Source organism: Gadus morhua, chromosome 13 (genome assembly GCF_902167405.1).
Source record: "Gadus morhua chromosome 13, gadMor3.0, whole genome shotgun sequence".
NCBI lineage: Eukaryota > Metazoa > Chordata > Actinopteri > Gadiformes > Gadidae > Gadus > Gadus morhua.
The window spans coordinates 6,259,005-6,277,580 of record NC_044060.1 but is presented as its reverse complement, the minus strand read 5'-3'; the positions used below and the strand labels follow the sequence as shown (position 1 = coordinate 6,277,580).

General features: G+C 47.8%; 4 protein-coding genes across 10 annotated transcripts; 1 reads left to right on the top strand and 3 right to left on the bottom strand.

Moving 5' to 3' along the window:
- Nucleotides 1-79: 79 nt before the first annotated feature.
- ghrl (ghrelin/obestatin prepropeptide) lies at nt 80-1,096 on the top strand. 4 transcript variants are annotated; one of them, XM_030375496.1, is made up of 5 exons: nt 80-99; nt 189-303; nt 657-731; nt 804-912; nt 1,017-1,096. In XM_030375496.1, exons 2-5 carry the CDS (start codon nt 196-198, stop codon nt 1,019-1,021), a joined length of 297 nt encoding a protein of 98 aa, XP_030231356.1. In that variant the 5' UTR covers nt 80-99; nt 189-195; the 3' UTR covers nt 1,022-1,096. The 4 variants fall into 4 exon arrangements, with proteins under 4 accessions (XP_030231356.1, XP_030231354.1, XP_030231353.1 ...); XM_030375494.1 differs by having other exon boundaries at nt 657-912; XM_030375495.1 differs by lacking the exon at nt 80-99 and having other exon boundaries at nt 196-303; nt 804-1,096.
- Nucleotides 1,090-5,944, bottom strand: tatdn2 (TatD DNase domain containing 2). Of its 4 annotated transcripts, none has more exons than XM_030375491.1 (6): nt 5,814-5,944; nt 5,222-5,391; nt 3,864-4,970; nt 3,546-3,673; nt 2,570-2,753; nt 1,090-2,246 (listed from the first exon to the last, which is right to left on the bottom strand). In XM_030375491.1, the coding sequence occupies exons 3-6, from the start codon at nt 4,935-4,937 to the stop codon at nt 2,106-2,108; spliced, it is 1,527 nt and encodes a 508-aa protein (XP_030231351.1). In that variant the 5' UTR covers nt 4,938-4,970; nt 5,222-5,391; nt 5,814-5,944; the 3' UTR covers nt 1,090-2,105. The 4 variants fall into 4 exon arrangements, with proteins under 4 accessions (XP_030231351.1, XP_030231352.1, XP_030231350.1 ...); XM_030375492.1 differs by having other exon boundaries at nt 5,222-5,301; XM_030375490.1 differs by having other exon boundaries at nt 3,864-5,086; nt 5,814-5,943.
- Nucleotides 5,945-9,808: 3,864 nt separating this feature from the next.
- Nucleotides 9,809-12,913, bottom strand: vhl (von Hippel-Lindau tumor suppressor). The gene is made up of 3 exons (XM_030374823.1): nt 12,467-12,913; nt 11,013-11,135; nt 9,809-10,654 (listed from the first exon to the last, which is right to left on the bottom strand). The coding sequence occupies exons 1-3, from the start codon at nt 12,666-12,668 to the stop codon at nt 10,452-10,454; spliced, it is 528 nt and encodes a 175-aa protein (XP_030230683.1). The 5' UTR covers nt 12,669-12,913; the 3' UTR covers nt 9,809-10,451.
- Nucleotides 12,914-13,301: 388 nt separating this feature from the next.
- Nucleotides 13,302-18,073, bottom strand: crbn (cereblon). The gene is made up of 11 exons (XM_030374821.1): nt 17,917-18,073; nt 17,450-17,553; nt 17,074-17,276; nt 16,795-16,944; nt 16,419-16,581; nt 16,208-16,270; nt 16,030-16,114; nt 15,816-15,931; nt 15,349-15,413; nt 14,896-15,027; nt 13,302-14,607 (listed from the first exon to the last, which is right to left on the bottom strand). Exons 1-11 carry the CDS (start codon nt 17,981-17,983, stop codon nt 14,424-14,426), a joined length of 1,332 nt encoding a protein of 443 aa, XP_030230681.1. The 5' UTR covers nt 17,984-18,073; the 3' UTR covers nt 13,302-14,423.
- Nucleotides 18,074-18,576: the final 503 nt, after the last annotated feature.

Genomic DNA, 18,576 nt, shown 5'->3' with positions numbered 1-18,576 from the left:
AACATTAACCGGTTATTGACACGAGGGACAATGAGGGCAAATGGTATAAATGTAGCCTGGACCTGACGCACTCAAACCACAAAAGGAACAGAACCACTGGTGAGTACGACTGCATTCACAGAAACCACCATCAACGCGTGCCTTTGCTCATTTCCTCCTTTCCTCCATGGGTCCTTCCTTCTCCCCAGCCCAGCCATGAAGCCAGAGGCCGTCTCCGTGATCCTCCTCCTGTGCTCTCTGGCCTTCTGCTGCCAGCCGTCCCGGGCAGGCGTCACCTTCCTCAGCCCTGCTCACAAACCCCTGGTAGGGTAAGGGCTAGGGGTAAGGGTAAGGGTTAGGGTTATGGGTAAGGGTTAGGGATAGGATAAGGGTTAGGGGTAAGGGTAAAGTATTAGGATTAGGGGTTAAGGGTAAGGGCGGTCTTTTTTGGAGTTCTGATCTTAATCTCAGAATTCTGATTTTCAAATTAGAATTCTGAGATTAAAATTCTGATTTAAATCTCAAAATGTTGTCTAAAAATTCAGAACTCAAAAAAATTCCCGTGGCCCTAATCCACTTCAGTACATTTGAAGGTCTCCTTGCCGCCGTTTTAACCCACTGATGTCCTGACATCAATGCGCCCTGCACGTTCAACAATATAAACGTTTCCCCTTCAGGACAAAGGAAAGCCTCGCGTCGGTCGTCAAGTGATGGAGTTGGCCCCCCCGCTGCATGACAGGAGCTACGCTACGGTAGGCGACGACAGCAGCCAGCGCCCCCTGCTGCCCTCAGACCCGGTCAGCCATCTCTCCTCCCCCCAGCAGGTGGCGGCACCCTTCGAGGTCGGCCTCACCCTGCATGAGGAGGAGTTCCAGGTCTACCAGGCGCTGCACCAGCTGCTGCAGAACATCATGGGAGACCCCGATGCCACAGGTGATGTTTTTTCTCGTTTTACACTCTCAGTCTACTAAACTCGTTCAAATATAATATAACTTGCAAATCTTGTTATTTACAAAATCTTGTTTGTTTTGTTACAGAGTGACCTTCAAAGCTCTGGACATCAATAAGCATGTTCACATCAATTTAATAATTAAAGTCTGAAAATCTATGCAAATTATCCATTTGTTTTGTTTTATTTTGAGCATGTCACATCTATACATTTAACAAAGGGCTATATAGAAAAGTATGTGCAACATTTAGGGAACATGACACATCACTCATTTGTTCTTCATATTAAGAATAGAATAGAATTCTGATGCATATGAACTTGACAGCTGTAAAATTAGCCCGAAGCTGGCCTGGTGCCTGCAATCAAGGTAACCTCCAGTAGTCTTCAACCGTTTAATGCTTGTGCACACAATCCTAACCCAGCTTCCCTCACTCATTTAAAACACACCTAGAAGAGATGATAAGGCCATAAGCAGTTTGAAGAAGAGGATAGAAGAGATGAACTGGAGAAAGACTGAGGTGCTAACAAACGGCTCTAATGAATGAGTCCTTGAGACTAAAACCAGACTCCATTCCAATAGGAAGAAAACCTTTGATTAAGGTCGCTACAAATTTATTCCATCACTACAACACCATGCCAAATGAACAGTAGGACACCAGAGGATGTGAAACTAGAGCATGAAGAACCAAACGTTAACAAACTGTCAGGAAATTTTGAGTAGAAATTGATGGTTGCAAATCCACGACTTGTAGATGTACAATTCAAACTTTTCAAATGTTGAATAGGAAGTATGAAAAGTAGTACAAGAACCGGCTGCACTAGAGTCATACAAGAAGTCATTCCTGATGGGCCGGAATGGCCCAGAACCGGTTCAAACAACAGGACAAATACGAACAATTTCAATTACAAAAGATAATTAGAAAATTGGTAAGCACCAAACACCAAATAGGCGAAACCACCCAAAAAACGCTCTCTCAGGTCTCTCAGTGCTAAAGGGGCTAACGCTAAAGGAATAGAGATGGTGTTGCTTACTGCGGCGCTCACAACCCGGCCCATACAGTGCGTTGGTGATGCTAACGCCGGCGGCGCTCACACCCCATAAAGCATGGTGGTGTAGCCAACGGCGGCGGCACTCACACCCTGTACAGCGCGCTGGTGATGCTAATAGCGACGGCGCTCAGACCCCATACAGTGCGCTGGTGTTGGCGCGCAACGCGGTGAACACCGTGGGGAGGTCCTGGCCCTTCAGCAGGCTGATCTCCCTCAGCGTGTGGATGGCCATTCCCGGATGGGCGAATCGACCGGCCGCTTTGCCAAGCTGAGGAACACAAGCGCACAGAGACGTTCCTCCGATGTTGCCTGAAACGCGGTATCAGCGAGTATGCAATGCGCCGATCTGACATCATCACATGTCTAGCTCTTTCACTACACAAGTAGAGAACATCAAACACTACGATGTCATGCTGCATCCGACAGTAAATTAACCGACTAAACATTGCCGTCATCGTAAGAGAACGCTTCAATAAGAACAAGTGCTATTAGGAGTTACAATGCTAGATGCTGTATCGGTATCTACACTTGTTATCGGCCGACACAAGTTCAGGAATCGGTAAGGTAAAAAAATGGTATTGGAAAATCTACCTGTCTGGGGAGGAAGTATGGAGCGTCGGTCTCCAGGACGATGCGGTCCAGGGGGATCCTCCGGACCGCGTCCCGGGCCTCGGCGGCCCGCTGGTAGGTGATCAGCGCCGTGAAGCCCACGCAGAGGTTGGGGAACTCTTCCAGGAACGGCTCGATCACCGGGTAGCTGTTGGTGAAACAGTGCCTGCAGCGCAGAGAAGAGAGATGAACCAACAGGGGCAGAGAGGCTGTCCCACAAACCTACAATAACATTTACATGGAGGACATTTAGCAGACGCTTCTATCTTTTTTTCTGTAGGGGAAGAGAGGACAATGTTTTCCTTGGTACACAGTTTTGCTGATTGGGGGGCTCTGATTACACAAAAATAAGTGGCTTGCATTTATATTAAGACTTTCAGTGGGCCCCGTGTTGCTGGAGCACACCTTGTAGGACTGAGGAACACTGATGCAAGTGAGCTAGGGAGTCGCACCCTTCGTAAAGCCAGTGCCAACATGTTTACTGTGTAAAGCTTGTTGTCTGCATACTAGTTGCAAGTAGGGATTATGGGGCCCAGTCACAGTGGAGAAGAGATAGTCCTCTACCAAAAAACTTTCAGTCCCACTCCAGCACGGCAGCTGGGAAGAGAGGCTATCTTGGACCAGACGCTTCATCTAAAGCGACTTACAATAAGTACATTTTTCAGAAGAAGGAGAAACAATATACCATATTGTTAAAAAATATTTGAAGAATTACTAGTCGTGATTTATATATTGTGGTTGTAAAAAGGCCTTGTGTTAGAATGGATTCAGTGTTGTTTGATTGGGCCACTTGACCGACCCTACCGGTTGTACCCCCCTAGTCAAGGCCTTAAACAACGTTCAGTAACCAAGGCCGTAACCAAGGGGAACCATGCTACTGAAACTACATTAGGATTCCTCGTTGGGCGCGATGAAGAACCCGGTGAGACTGCAGACCACGGAGGTGTCACATGCATACCTGTGGATCTTGTAGTCCCGAGGAACACATTTCTTCATGATGACCAGCAGGTCGTCGTCTGCGTCTCGACAGTGGATCACCAGTGGCTTCTTCATGGACACAGCCAGCCTGAGCTGGCGCTCAAACACCTGGGGGAGCCAAACTGAAGATGACCTTCACAGCGTCCAAACTAATCACAGACTGTTAATGTGACCAGACGAGGACGTAGCCTCCATCCATTTCTAGACACATGAACAAAACTATGATCAAGTTTAAATTAATCTCATGAGGGACATTCATTCAATCCACTCTGCCTATTAAAGAGGTGGGGGGCCTCACCTCCTTCTGCTTTGAAGTTGGCGTGCTGTTTTTGTGAGAATAGTCCAGACCGATTTCTCCAAAGGCGACGGCTTTGGGGTGGCGCATGGCCCCCAGGATGGCTCGCTCATGGACATCCGAGTACTCCTTGGCGAAGTGGGGGTGACAGCCGAAGGCCCCCCACACCTGGTCCTCCGCCAGCAGGCCCTCCCACAGCGCCTCCCTCAGCATCAGACGGGGGTTGCAGAAGTCTGCGATGCAGCCGCTGAACTCCGCGGGGAAGGTGCTCTGGTTCATCTCCCTGAAGCGACTGAAGGTCCCCCGGTAGCCCGCCTTCCCAAACAGCATGTCCAGGTGACAATGGGTGTCTATGAAGCCCGTGTGGCCCCCCGCCGGCGCGCTGCTGGTCCAGAGGGGCTCCGCCCCGGTGGACAGCCTCTTGGTGGGGCTGCTGGGGTAATAGGAGAGGGAGAAGGGCAGGTCCACACCCACGTCTGAATGCCTGCGAGGCGTGACGAAGGTGAGGCAGGGGTAGAGAGGAGAGAGAAACAGGCTGGAGAGGGGGAGGGCGCTTGGCGTGGACGGCAGACCTCTCCCCGAGCAAGTGGGCAGGGCGTAAGGATCATGTGAGGAAGAGGGGGGGGGAGTGTTTGGAGATGGCCGCTCTCCAAAGGGCTCCTCGCGTGGTGGAGTGGTATAGTCTGGATAGTAGGACGGCTGCTTGGGGGACAGGAAGAGGGTTCTCTGGGGGAGCTGGGGAGACGCGTCTCCGTGTCGGACGATCTGCCCAGGGGAGGAGGACGAGGCCAGAGAGGGGTAGGCGACGCCCTGGGCAGCGACAGGAGAAGCATGGTTACCCGAGGGGTAGCTGGAGGGCTGGGGGGAAAACGCCATGCGTTTAGGCTTCAGGCTGGCCTGCTCTTCGGTCTCTGTCTCCACAAACGGCAGCCTGGGAGACGTTTGACCCCCAAACAGCAGGTCGGAGGGTTCTTCGTCACTCTCAGGAGGAGGGGAGCAGCAACCGGTGTCACGGTCGTCGTTGGAGAAGGGCTCTGAACTGAACCGCTCAGTCCCCACTCGGCGCTCCCGGGTCATCCCTCTTTTCCGGCCAATGGTTGCATTCAGTGCCTTGGAGAAAGAAGCCCTTGAGCAATCCTCCAGTGTCGCAACCTTTTTCATTGAGATGAAAGCGCGAGATAACAAAACAGAGGTTTCCCCTCTCTGCCAGTGGACTGAGGAGAGTCCTAGTTAGAATGCAATTAAAATTAAACACTGAAGTCAGAACGATTTTTACATTGTAAGGCACTTAAAATATTGCTTTTAAGTTGTCGTTTGAATGTGTGAAACAAGTTAACTGAAGCTTGAATAAGTGAGCCTACCTTGGGGGTAAACTGATATCTGAAGCGCCTGGATGGGACAGGCTGCCTTCCGTTTGGGAGTGTCCAGGCACAGAAAAGACCTGGGGACTCATTAAGACCAACCCGGTCCTTGGTTTGTCCCCCTTTCCTCTCGAGCTTCAAGCTCTTTTGTTTTTGCCCATTTTGAACACCTGATTAAAATTACACTTGATTAACACCTGATTAAAATATCGATCACACGTCGATTTGGTAGCATTATCATTCGCCTGACTCCCTGTAATGTGACATTCAGTCTCAAACCATATGGTATTGATTGTTGTCAATGTAACCCATAGTATGAACATGTATAAAATACTTAAAAACAAGAAGCCATCGTTCAGAATATAAAAGCAGAAATTAAGTGTTCCCAGGCCTGGATGGTGTGTTCAGGTTGTTTTTAATGTGTAATTTATTTGCTTTGAATTAGCATGTAGCCGCTAGCTAGTTCGACTTATTCATATTAATCTTTTTAAAGTCATGTTAAAATGTGTCTCCAAGGTTTGGTCAGAATGACTGGTGGCCTCGATGTGGTTCATGTTAAAGTGTACACGGTTGGTTTGGACAAGTTAAATACCCGATTGTCGTTTGGTGAACTGACACTTCAGAGAAGCCCGCCCTTAGCGAGGGGAAGAGCGACGGACGGAAGGACGGACGGTGTTGTGCCAAATTTCGACCCCCGCATATTACAACCACAACACTCCCCATCGCGTGAACGCGCAGTGGCGAAGTGACGCCCCTTCCGGTAGAGCTCATGGGACCTATGAGATTGAAAAATATGAATGGGTGTCAATGGAGAGAAAAAAATTATTTTCTGGTCCCAGTCTTTATATGACCTGGATTACACATGTTGTTTGTGTATTTAAATGATAATTTTTCATGCAAAGAAAACTAAAAAATTTCGTGAAGAGGTTTGATAATTTTAGGTTTTATGTGAGGCCGCTTTGTGAACTACAGCTCTTCGCTGCTCTCGACGCATATGATATACGTCACTTTTTTTCAAGGCGAGGATAAAAGCATAGAAAGAGGTGAAAACCACTATAAGTCGGGGCATGTGGAGAGTTTTAGTTATGTGCCATCTCTATGTGCCATCTCTGTGCCGAGTTCCAATATATCCAATATCCTTCACTCGAGAGTGAAGGATATTGGATATATTCGATATATATTGAATATATCCAATATCCTTCACTCTCTCGAAGGCGAGGTTGTGCTCACTGAGTCTGTACATAGTAAAGGATTTCCTTAGTTTTGGATCAGTCCCAGTTGAATGTGCATTCTAGGGTAGGCTACCAAGAGGTTGTCAAAATTAATGAGTAAATAACATAATGCATACATTTATTACTTTTAACTATTACGTATCTCTCGTAGTTCATTATCGTGAATGTTGTAGCGTACATGGGTCGTCGGAGGTTCCATTGCGATGTGTTCGTCTTAAAACTTACAAGCTAAAGTATGGGGCGTTGACAATAAGCGAATGCGCGTTCACGCGAAGGGGGGGTGTAATATGCGGGGCCGGGGGGGTCGAAATTCGGCACATCGGAGAGCCCACCCTCCTCCTTTGAGCGAGGGGAGAGAAGACGGAGAGACCGAAGGGAATGGAAGACAGTCAAACGGAGAGACGAATAGACAGGACAGACAGACAGAGCGGAAACAAGGAGAGACGGGCGGACAGAGCAGACAGACGGACATGACGGAACCCGGCTGCCTGCAAGCAGTGCGATTGACGCCTGCCTCTAGAAATAAAAAAAAATAAAAAACATGCAGAAAGAATGAGATGATAGGCCTACTTAATCAACCTAATTAAGTGATTAAAAGATTGGCCTAATTAACATGACCAAGAGTGATTTGATGCAGTAGGCCGAGTCTACTGCTTTCTTATTTTTTTTGGCAGTTGATTGACTCATGACTGCTCTAGTCTAGAGAAGCCAAGAAATGCAATTAGAAAATAGAAAGAAATGAACCAAGTGGTCTCCATTTTTTTGTTAAATTCATGTTTATTTATTGCTGCGTTTGTTTGTGCGTGTGAGCAGCAGCTTCGACTCAAACCCTCGGTAGTCCTAGAGAGGTTTTATAGGTGCCGATGCTGGATCTGTGACCTAAACAAAGACAAACGTAACATTGGCCCACCAGAGATAATCAACGTCAGTGATAAGAAGGTCCCGGTCTACATGCTCGTTGTGCAGATGATTCTGAACAGGATTGTATTGCTTGTGTGTCTAAATGAAAAGACATTTCAGAAAGTAACCCCTTTCCTGATGATATCGTTCTCCCACCATTGCTTTATCTTATGCGATGCACACATTTGTCAAATATATATATATATAATATAAATAATGAATGAGTCCGGTGAGCGCCTATTTCAGTTATTTGTCTGCTTCAAGAGAAAATCCTTTAAGTAATCTTCAATTTTAATAATAAGGTTGTTTGTTTTTAACGTAGCCTTACTTTAACGTAGCCTTACTAGACAGACTGTTGCAGAATCTGACTTCTGCCTTTTGATCAGGTTACTGGTCCAATAATCTAATAACTAAAAAGAATGCAACATTGTATACAAGATAGATATTACACTGGTGGAGTTTCAAAACCATCAACCTAACTTCATCCATTTTCTCAAATTTACATTTTGGGGGCGTGTTCGCCAATAGCAGAAGCCCCTCCTCGCTCGCTCGTTAAACTCGCTCCTGTACGGGGGCTTGTTCCGAGGGGAGACCGGGTTCATCCTGGGGGGCCTAAGGGTCGCACCTGAATAGAAATGTGACATTCTTTGTAACCCTCACTATGGAGAACTCAGATGAACATACATCACCGAAATTCACTCCTACAATTTATATTTAGTATATTGAACAGTCGTCTCCCATCCTCATTCCCAATCCTTCCATTCTCTTAAAGGGGACATATTATACCACCAGGTGTGAGTGTGATTAGTCCTTACAAGCCATTTCGAAAATCTGCCCCATATGACATCACTAGTGGGCGTGTCCACCTACATCTCTGCTGGATAGATCATTCTGCCAGCCGACCCAGTGGACTGAAGTAAACGTTGCTCATCTATCCAGCACAGATCTAGGTGGACACGCCCACTAGTGATGTCATATGGGGCAGATTTTCGAAACGGCTTGTAAGGACTAATCACACTCACACCTGGTGGTATAATATGTCTCCACTTTAAACGGCTGCGAGTGTTTTTACTGTTATGTATATTTCAGTTATTTTCTTTGCTATTTTTTTCAGAGAAATATATCTAGCCTTCTGCCTAGTTGTTGCAGCCATGTCCTAAGAACTGCATTGTTCAGAATGACCCTGTTATTCTGTGCATTTGGTTCATCAAACAGTTTGAACTCATACCTTGCTCTGCAAGCGAGTTATTGAATGCCGTCGCTGCTCTCTGCAGAGTCAGACGAGGTAGAAGGGAGTAGTTGCTTGTGTGAGCGGCCACATCTGAATCCTGTACACGGAAGTCTCCATAACCAAGAGAGATGTTATTATTGGTCCGAAATGATGCAGCACAGCAGTAAATCGTCATCAATGAACAGCCCAAAATGATGTTCAGTACAACCCTGAGACTCAGATGACGTGTCATTTGTGTATTTCTACTGACCTTCATTCATTAACATGGCGGTCGGAACAAGACCATAACAAGTTGGTACCTAGTTGAGAATAATGAAAAAAAAAGCCTGTTGTAATATTACCTTAAGATCCAAAACAATTATGCCCTTTAACCCAGTCTTTTCTGACCATTGTCTTCATGACGGTCCAATGGTCCGTGGGGAGACGAGGAAACACCACAGGATGGCTTCTTGGCCATGAGGTCATGCTGGTGGAGAGAGTTACACCAACATAGGATTACCCTGTCAGCAATCTGCAGCAAGTAAATACAGATTAATAAATTGGAGGCAAAGAGCAGACGATTCAAAAACTCACTGTTGCTGTCTAAAGACATTCGAGCCATTGTTTCTCTTCGTACCGGCAGACTGCATTTCTACTCCAACCAGCTCATTTCACAAAGAGCAGGGTTTTGTTTCCCTGTTGCCTGGTAACAGACCCCGGCCTCTATCGTCCTGAATGAAGGCCTCACACGGAGCCGGGCGCCGGCCGGACAAAGAGTCAGACCGGGCGACTTCTCCTGGAGCAGAAGGTACTGGAGCAGGTGGGGGTCTAACGTACTGGAGCAGGTGGGGGTCCACCACACTAGCGCAGGTGGGGGTCCACCACAGTAGAGCAGGTGGGGGTCCACCACAGTAGAGCAGATGGGGGTCCACTACACTATAGCAGGTGGGGGTCCACCACAGTAGAGCAGGTGGGGGTCCATCATAGTAGAGCAGGTGGGGTTCACCACACTATAGCAGGTGGGGTTCACTATGTACCTACATCCGGGGCATAGCATACACACAGAGGAGCGACCCCCGTGGGCCTACTGCTCCTAGAGACGGGAAGCACAGCAGAACTCTTCTAAAAAAGGTACATTTAGAACATAGCCTGTGCAGTTCAAAAGCTAAATGTGAAGGGAGGTAGGAGAGGAAAAGATTAAAAAGGGGAAGCATCCAAGATGAATGCATAACGATAAATCAGAAGTTTGCTGGGAAAATATATTTATTAGGTTAGATGTTTGCGAATACTTTTATATATTTATAATTTAGAACTATTTAAAGTGTGGAAGTTTTTTTCTCCTGGTTACAATAATCCCCAAATGGCCCCTTGGTAGATGAATAAAGCTTGATTGCAATATTGCGATCGTATAATGAAGCACATTGGTATGCAGGCAAAGAGGAATAGATATAAATCTTTCCTTTTAGGAAAGTGATAGGTACAAGAATAGAATATGATGGTTCAGCTGAAAAAGCGACACTTCTTTCAAAGAAAGAGAAGGTATACTATCTCCAAGGTTTTCAAATGAGACATTGCCATTTACCCCCAAGACATTGCCATTTACACTTTCTCAATTGCGTCCGCTTCACATTGAATCCTTGACGCAAGCATTCACTGGTCAGTAGTCTGGGGGTATCCATAATGCCGTTCTGAACAGGAGTCCTGCCTTCTGGTGAGAAGTCTCCAGCATCCATACTGCAGTGCTCTATGGGTCCAGGCTCCTGGTGAGAAGTACAAGCGCTCTAAGGGTCAGTGCCTTCAGTGAGGGGAGACTCCAGTATCCACACTGCAGTGCCTCACGAGTCAGTGTGCTAAGGCTCCAGTCTCCAGTGACCCTTAAAGAAGTGCTCTAATAAGGGTCCTGCCTCCTGGTCTGCCCGTCCTCTAGGAGGCGCTGTTCCACCCTCTGGATGATGAGCCTCATGTCCTTCAGCACGCTGGGCTGGTCCTCCAGATCTTCGTGGAGGCTGCGGCCGATCTCCAGACTCCTGTAGTCCTCAGGGCGGACCAGCCGCCGGACCACCTGCAGAGCTCTCTCCTTCAGACTCAGGACTGGGGACAGAGTGCCACAACACCATCAGCATTATACTGATATTATCACCTTTTGATGTCCGCCGCAACACAATTAGTAGGAAAATAACATTATCACCTTATGATGTAGGAAGTTCTGATTAGGGAACATGGAATAAACCGACTTTTAATTATCCCCGTTTTGAACTTTGATACTCTTTGACCATAACGTGTCACTTACAGTAAATAGAGGTATGAAGAATCAGACAGGTCTTGGGCATCTTGAAACCATCTTGAAATCATCAAAAAGAAAACGATCCTGCCCACAACAAATATAGACTTCCTAATAACTGCCCTGTTTGTAACCACTGAGATATCGGGGTCAACCTGATGACCTCACCTGGTAGAGTGATTTTGGCGAATGAATGCATTCCGTCCTCCTCTGGCTTAGGCAGGAACAGCTCTTTGCTGTTGACCCTCAACGGGTCATCGGTGTCCGCATCACGGAAGAGCCACGGGTGACCTGGGATAACAACGGGTCAGGCAGGGTTATTAGTCCAGTGGAGCTGGTTAGAGCGAATCATTGCCGGCGGCAAGGTGGGGCATTTGTGGGCCGGGCCCCCCCTAGCGGCCGTTGGTGCCCCCCCCCCTAGCCCAGTCAGGCACAAAAAAATCTATAATAATTTTTAGTTATAATTATTACTATTAGAATAATAATAATAAGAAAAATCCTTACAAAAACAATCGGGATCCAACCTGTTGGCTTGGACCCCTAATAAATGTGCAAACTGTAACTTCAATGAAATACAAGAAATACAATGGGAAATCCTATAATTTTGGTTGTACATGCCAGGTTCGGTGATGGTCAATGCTCATTGGTTGCTGAGTAAGCTTGTTACATTTGCGCGCAAGAATCTAAATAGTTTCTAGTTTGAAACGAAAATAGTGTAGCTGCATTTTATCAGTTCGCCATTTTATCAGTTAACATTTTAGGCCTGACCTGTCGCAGCGGCATTCGACTGAGGTGGAATCTGAGTTCGAAGTTGCTAAAGAGTTTTTAATGTCAAAAAAGCAAGAGATGTTTTTTCGGAACACAGACGCACAATGCTACACGAGAGAAAGGCCAGGTTGGTGCAACTTGCATTCGTGAAAGACTTGAAAGACGCAAATGAGCAAACGTAAGCCTTTGTTTTATTTCACTTCTTGCCAGCCCTGGATTTCATTATAAGGCTTACTAAGCAGATGGATTGTTGATTGATGTTTGCTGGGTCTATTTGCATTTGTGTTGTGTACGCTACGTAGTATAGCGTTTTGTCAGTTCTGCCTGTTGCCCGAATGCAGTGCTTCTGTCAGCGGTCCTGATGTTGTCCAGGGGTGTTTTTGATGAGTGTGTAGGCTGTTGTCCAATGTTTATAACCCTGATGTTGTCCAGGGGTGTTTTTGATGAGTGTGTAGGCTGTTGTCCAATGTTTATAACCCTGATGTTGTCCGTGCCCCTCCAGTAGTGCTCAGGCGACGACTCTGGAGCGAAGGCTGGTGAGTAGTAGGGTTAGTTTAGTGGAGCTGGTTAACGTGTAAGGCTGATGAGTACTAGAGTTAGTTGCAGTAGCGCTGGTTATAACTAACAACGTGTAAGGCTGATGGGTAGGCCAACTAGGGTTAGTTCCAGTGAACTTGTTATAACTAACAACGTGATGGAAACATGAACACACGAGTGTTGATGACGTAACGTTACACAGTTCTGCCAACAGTGTTGGACTTGACTGCTCCAGTCCACACACAGTGAGTAGATGAAGTCCTGTCCTGTTTGCTCACGGATTCTTGTTCCTTCACCACAAGCAGGCACACACATACCGACATAGGTGTTCATCTTGCGGCCTGTCCCGGGCTGGATGACGTTGTACTGCTGGGGTCTCCCGTCGAAGTCGATCCAGATGGGCTGCACGACGCGGTGGCTGTGGTTAGCGAACACCGCTTTGACTGGGATCCCGGTGTTCAACGAGCGGAGAACTGGGAGCACTGGTTCTCCTGCGTCTTCTGGAGCCTCCTGTGGCATCGCGGGACTGGAAGGAAGGTCTAGAGGGGGCTACCGGGCGGTCTAGAGCAGACAGGACTAGTCTGGCGGCTTCGGTGGTCGGAATCAAATGATTTGATTCTTAAAACATCCGTATTATTCACCGATATCCGTATTGTATAAATGTTACAATCTTAAATGTTGCACGCTTTGAGAAGTTTTACTGGGTGTATTTTCTTCCACGGCTGTTTACATCACGGTTTCCGGTTAAAAAGGTCATGCGACGGCGAACGACGTCCTAATTGGACGAACGCAGGGAAAGGAGACGCCCCCAGCTGGGCGGGTACTGTGGCTTGGCAGGTGGTGGTCTTCGGCTTTTGTCGACGTTCTTGGAAGTACTCAGTCGGGCCCTAGCTCCCCAGTCAGAATTGTTTTGTTCAGGCCAGAAAGATGACGCGTGTGTATTAGCCTTCTATACAGATATACAGAATATAATAAAACCAAATAAATACCATATACCAGTCATCTTGATCATGTTAGGCCTATACCTGACAGCAGTTTGATTGATAGGAGATGAGCAGCATACGAAGGTCCATGTATTGACTTCAGATATGGATTTGTTCACGTTTCTTCAGATTTATCTGGAATTTGCTGTATTTTTACTCAAACACATTCTAGAAGCAAAAACATAATTTATTTATTTAAATGGTACCACCCATTTAATTTTCATCCTCATGATTTTGGAACCCAGAGTTTGGTTCCACGAGCCAAACCTTCAAACCTTTTGGCTGTTCAGTTGTCTGATTCCACTCTGTCCATCAGTGTCAGTCTGTACATCAGCGTCAGACGGGTTTGATACAAATCAACAGCTTTGAGATAAGGTTTCACATTGTACACGGCAGAACAACATATATATTAGCCACCGACCGGCTCTCTTATATACACAGAATCTACACAGGTTAGTTGTACTCGTAATAATGCAAGATGTTTGAAGTGTGTAAGACTTAGATAATTGTACCTTATCATTCAGAAGCCCAAGTTCATTTTCATTCCCCAGGTCATTAACTTTCTGTGTAATTAAAGGCAAAAGCTTTTTCATTTTTTTTCATTTCTTTACAAAACACGGCAGTAAAATATAAAGCATCCATCCCCATTGATGGAAAGACATTCCCGATCCTTCTCGTACAAAATACGACAACCACTCATGTGTTTAACCAACATTTCAGTTCCTGCTCACAAATATCCTCCTGAAATAGATCCAACCAAAATAACAGTTACACCCCTCAATCCCCCGATGTTCTGAAGTCACGTCAAACCGAATGTCGGAGAAACAACACTTTGAGAAAGTCCCTCAGAGTTCCGAAATCTCTGGTGGAGTCAGGGATCCCGTGATGATAAAAGCATAGCAGGCAATTTCAACAAGCCACAAGAACAGGTGTACCGGCGGCGGCGGCGGCAGCAGGAGGCTTTATTCACAACTAGCATGCTAATATTGTAGTATGGTCATGTTTTTCTTTTTCTTTTAGTGTCATTGTCCTTCCCTGTGGCCTGCTAGTGGTAGTGTGCCCACATGGCTCTTAGTGCCGCTCCGTGAAGAGCCGTTCTACCTGTTCTGCTCTGCTGCTGTAGGCCGTATGAAGGCGACTCTCCCTGGTCTGATTTAGATGGAGTGGTGAGGTGTCAGACGGAGGCAGGAGGAACTCCCATCCTGACTGGATGGTGGTGGAGCCCCCACCTGACTGGGTGGTGGTGGTGGTGGTGCTAGTGGGGGGGGGGGGTGGGGGTGGTGGTCCGCCCTCACAGGCAGAGGAGCCGGGACCCCTCCCCGCTGCCCTCCCCCTCGCCCTTGGGGATGCGGGGCAGCAGGGCCGAGCGCGTCAGCCCCCAGAACCTGGCGGGGGACAGCTCCTTCTTGGCGGCCGTGAACTTCCAGCCCATGTGGGAGCCGCAGTTCCGGCACTGAGCGATGGTCCAGGCGTACCTGTGGACCCAAGACAACGTAGTCACAGTGTGGACCATATCCTACTGTGGGGGGGGGGACCTCTCCCCTGGTCCCCTAATCTAACCGCCTCGTAGGTGTACCATCAACTAGAGCCAAACTACATTTAAAAGCTCCCTCCCTCCTGCTTGTTTCATCATCTTCTACAGACCTATAGCGAGGTGGTTCAGGGGTCAATACATCAGCTACCATACAGCCCACAGTCTACCTTACCCCTCCAGGTAGCCCCCACCTATGAGTGGATGAGGATGTGTGGATGAACGGCGTTACCCTGGAAACCAGCTGTGCATGGTGGAGGGCCAGCCCACCAGGTTCAGGTTACTGGCGTTGTACACCGTCAGGGTTTCGTGGACGTAGCCGTGGGGGTTGACGTAGGCAGCCATGGGGCCGTACAGAGACAGACTGCAGAGACAGAGAGGGCAACCCCCCCCCGCCCACTTATTAACAACTGAACGCCACACGGTGGCTTACAGACAGCCTCCATTAGCACCTCTGTCCCTGACCTCGGCTCACTGTCCTCAGACCCTTCTTCAGGGTCCGTCTGTCCACCACATTACTGAACCCTCTGTTGAGCGAAGCTTGCTCTGTTCATTCAGCAGAGGGACAGGTCAGAGTGACAGGTTAGAGGTCAGGGCCGCTATGAAGCCACACACACACCCTGTGTGTATGAATGCGTGACATCACCCAAGGCCAATACGATGAGCGAAGACTTTCCGGTCTCACCTGAATATCATATTCTTGGTGGTGATTTCCGTATCCTGGCACTGTTTGCAGCAGAGGGAGGTACACTGAGGAGGAGAGATGGTGATAAACAAGAAAGTTGCTTCACCATGTGGTTAACCACATTAAGCTAATGACAACATTCTCTGTGTCTATGCAGGGGTTATGGGCCCTGTAGGCGAGCTCAGGGATACAGAGAGCTAGAGAGTGTGTGGATGTGTTCCTCATATTTATAATGGCGAGCTCCGAGCTCCAGTGTTTTATGCGAGTGTTTGGTCATATTTATAATGAAATTATGTACTTTTGAATAGTAGTACAGGGGGGCAGGTAGACTATGTGTACATGTTCAGTGAATGGGAGGAAACTAAGTTCAAAGTAGCTCTTCAGAGAACTACATTGTTTGTGCTATGAAAATCGTTTCAGGAAAGGGGGTCCCTTAGGACGGCAGCGGCGTTAGAGAGGACGGTTACCCGGTCCATGATGTCCAGCTCACAGCGCAGTCGTTGGATGGCGCTGCCGATCTTCAGCAGCTGCAGCCTCAGAGCGTCGTCGATGGGCAGACACGCTGCCACTCTGTAGGAGAAGTCTGACAGGAGGAGAGAAGAAGGCAGAGACGATGAGGAAGGTTACAGGGACTGCGAGCCAACACAGGTGGGTGAACGCGTGTGTTCTGCAGAGGCTGACCTATGACGTTGGTGGGCAGGGAGTCGTCCTTCAGGTTCTCATCCCACTCGTGAAGCTGTTTCCTCACTCTGTTCATAAGAGACTCCTGCAAGACAGTGCAAGGAAACTGTAACTTGTGTGTATTTTTCTGGATGTTCCTGGACTTATGAAGCATTGACCTGAAGGTGGGAACACTTACAGCGTCGTACAGCGCGTAGACCCACGGGGGCCACGGAGTCAGGTTGGCACAGCTAAACTTTCTCTGCAGCGGGAGACACAAAAACACACAAGGGATATTTTTGTCTGGATTGTAATGTGTTGTTGGAGTCAATATATTAGACACACCAAAATATCCCAAGGAAAAATAACTGACTAAACCTGGTGTATTCTGTATAAGACGTGCGTCTGACCTGCCGGTAGGAGGCCCACCAGCACTGGGCCTGCAGGCCGCTCTGGGCTGATGGTCGGGTGGAGGGGTGCTTGTGTCTTCTGGAGAGGGCCACGAGGTGCACCGCATTCAGGGGATCAGGGAGGACGCACTCTGGGAGGATCTGCACCTTGGCCTGCTTGATCCTGGAGACGGGGAGGAAGGAAAGACCTATAAACAAGAGGGCAGCAATGGCCGACGTAGGTCCTAGATGTCGATGTTGATTTTGCCAAGGATGCCTCTTGGGAATGCTGCTCATTGTTCTATACTACATGGTGTGCCATACGACGCACCGCGCAGCCATGTGCATTCGTTTCTGACGAGTACCCTTTAGAATCCCGGCCCGTTGACACACTCACCCATCCACCTGTGTCCGCAGCTCGTGGACCTTGAACCTCTGCCTCCCTACCGCCTTCACTTTGACCGTCTCGATGCCGTACTCCTGCTCCTCCCGGTAAGCGTAGATCTCCGCCGTCGTCCCGAATTCCGGCTCCGACTCGCCCGCGTCACTGAACGGAGGAATATCCCAAACTTAGTTCAATTTGAATCGGTCCCGATCACCTATGATTAACATACAAAAGTACCCCTGGAGGCCGGACTGTATTTGTGCGTTTAAGGGAGGTGTCGCTGGCTGGTACCTGTGTGCGAGGACAGCGAAGGTGCGGTCTCTCTGGATGACGCTGCGCATCATGCTGACCTCCTGGGGCCTGAAGAGCTGCAGCGGCAGCGTCTGGCCGGGCAGCAGCATCACGGCCGTGTGGGGCAGCACAGGGATGGTCTGGCAGCTGTCCTCGTCGTGGACCGTCCGGCCGTGGAACTCCTCCATGTCTGCACCCAAGTACTGTCGCCCACATGTGACGAAACACGGATATTATCTTCTCACCAAACAAACGGCAACCACCTAATTAAGGGTGAATCTAGAGTTTCTAAAAAAATATATCAATTATATTTATGTGTGATAAAGACTGAAAGTGCAACAGTTGAATACTACAGCGGTGGTGTGTCATCGCCTACAGAATGGGAGGTGGGGAGGCTGGGGTCAAAGTTGATGTCGGGCTTCTCCGCATTCTCGTTATCACGGTCTTCAGACTCCATGTCATTCTCTTCTTCTTCATTTTCTGGATAAGGAAAATATATGTTATATACTTGATTAAATTATGTACTTATGTATGCAAACCGTACGAATGTAAGATGGCGGTCTAGCTGTACTTCGTCATTGATTAGTTAAGTGCTTGATCAAATAACATAATGATCGCAGTGGTCCTGTTGAAACATCGAAATCGCTTTCTCCTGTACACATAAATTATAAAACGGCGAAAACAAAAGTGAAAGAAGTCTTTATTTTGGTCCACACGGCTGCGATCTGATGTTCTTTCGATTAATTACGCAAAAAGTAGGATGAATAAAATCGAATCTTTATAACAACGCGTTACGTGGCCTGTGGCCCTGTGTGAACGACTGTGTGACATTTTAATCCTGACCAGGTAGGAGCTGTAACCGGTTGCCCATGTCTTCGTTGATGTTATTGTCACCCCTCTCGTCCGCCATGTTCTTGTGTTTACATCCAGGTTCTTCTTCGCGTGTTTCGGCAGTAGTACACAATCACCCTGACTGCTCTCTGCCGCCCCCAGGGGTCGACGCGGGCATTGGATAAACGTGTTCTCTATCCTGCATTATCCGAGTAGGGTTTTTCTGCGTCCTGCAAGAAGGAGGCGTAACTTGTAGTAGGAGGAGGCGTGTCTTGTACTTTTCTAAATCGCGGTCCACGCGAGATCTTCCTCTTTTCGCGGTAAAAAAAGTCTTGTAAATCTGTAAATTATTTTCTTAAATGCATATGACTCAGGGATGTCAGTTTCAGTAAGCCAGTAAGGCTATGATTAAGCTAATCAAGAGCATATTTTAAATGAGCGGGTCGGGTGCATTATCTTTATATAACGCCTAATATTTCAGGTCCGAGTTGCGGTGCACGACTGCTACATACTGAATACTTCCACGATTTAGAAAAGTACAAGACACGCCTCCTACAAGTTACGCCTCCGTCTTGCAGTACGCAGACAGAACTGCGGTCATGCCAGCCGACTCATCAAGATCGGCGGTCAAGCCAGCCGACTCCGTTTTTTGCCGTACCTGTATATACTAGC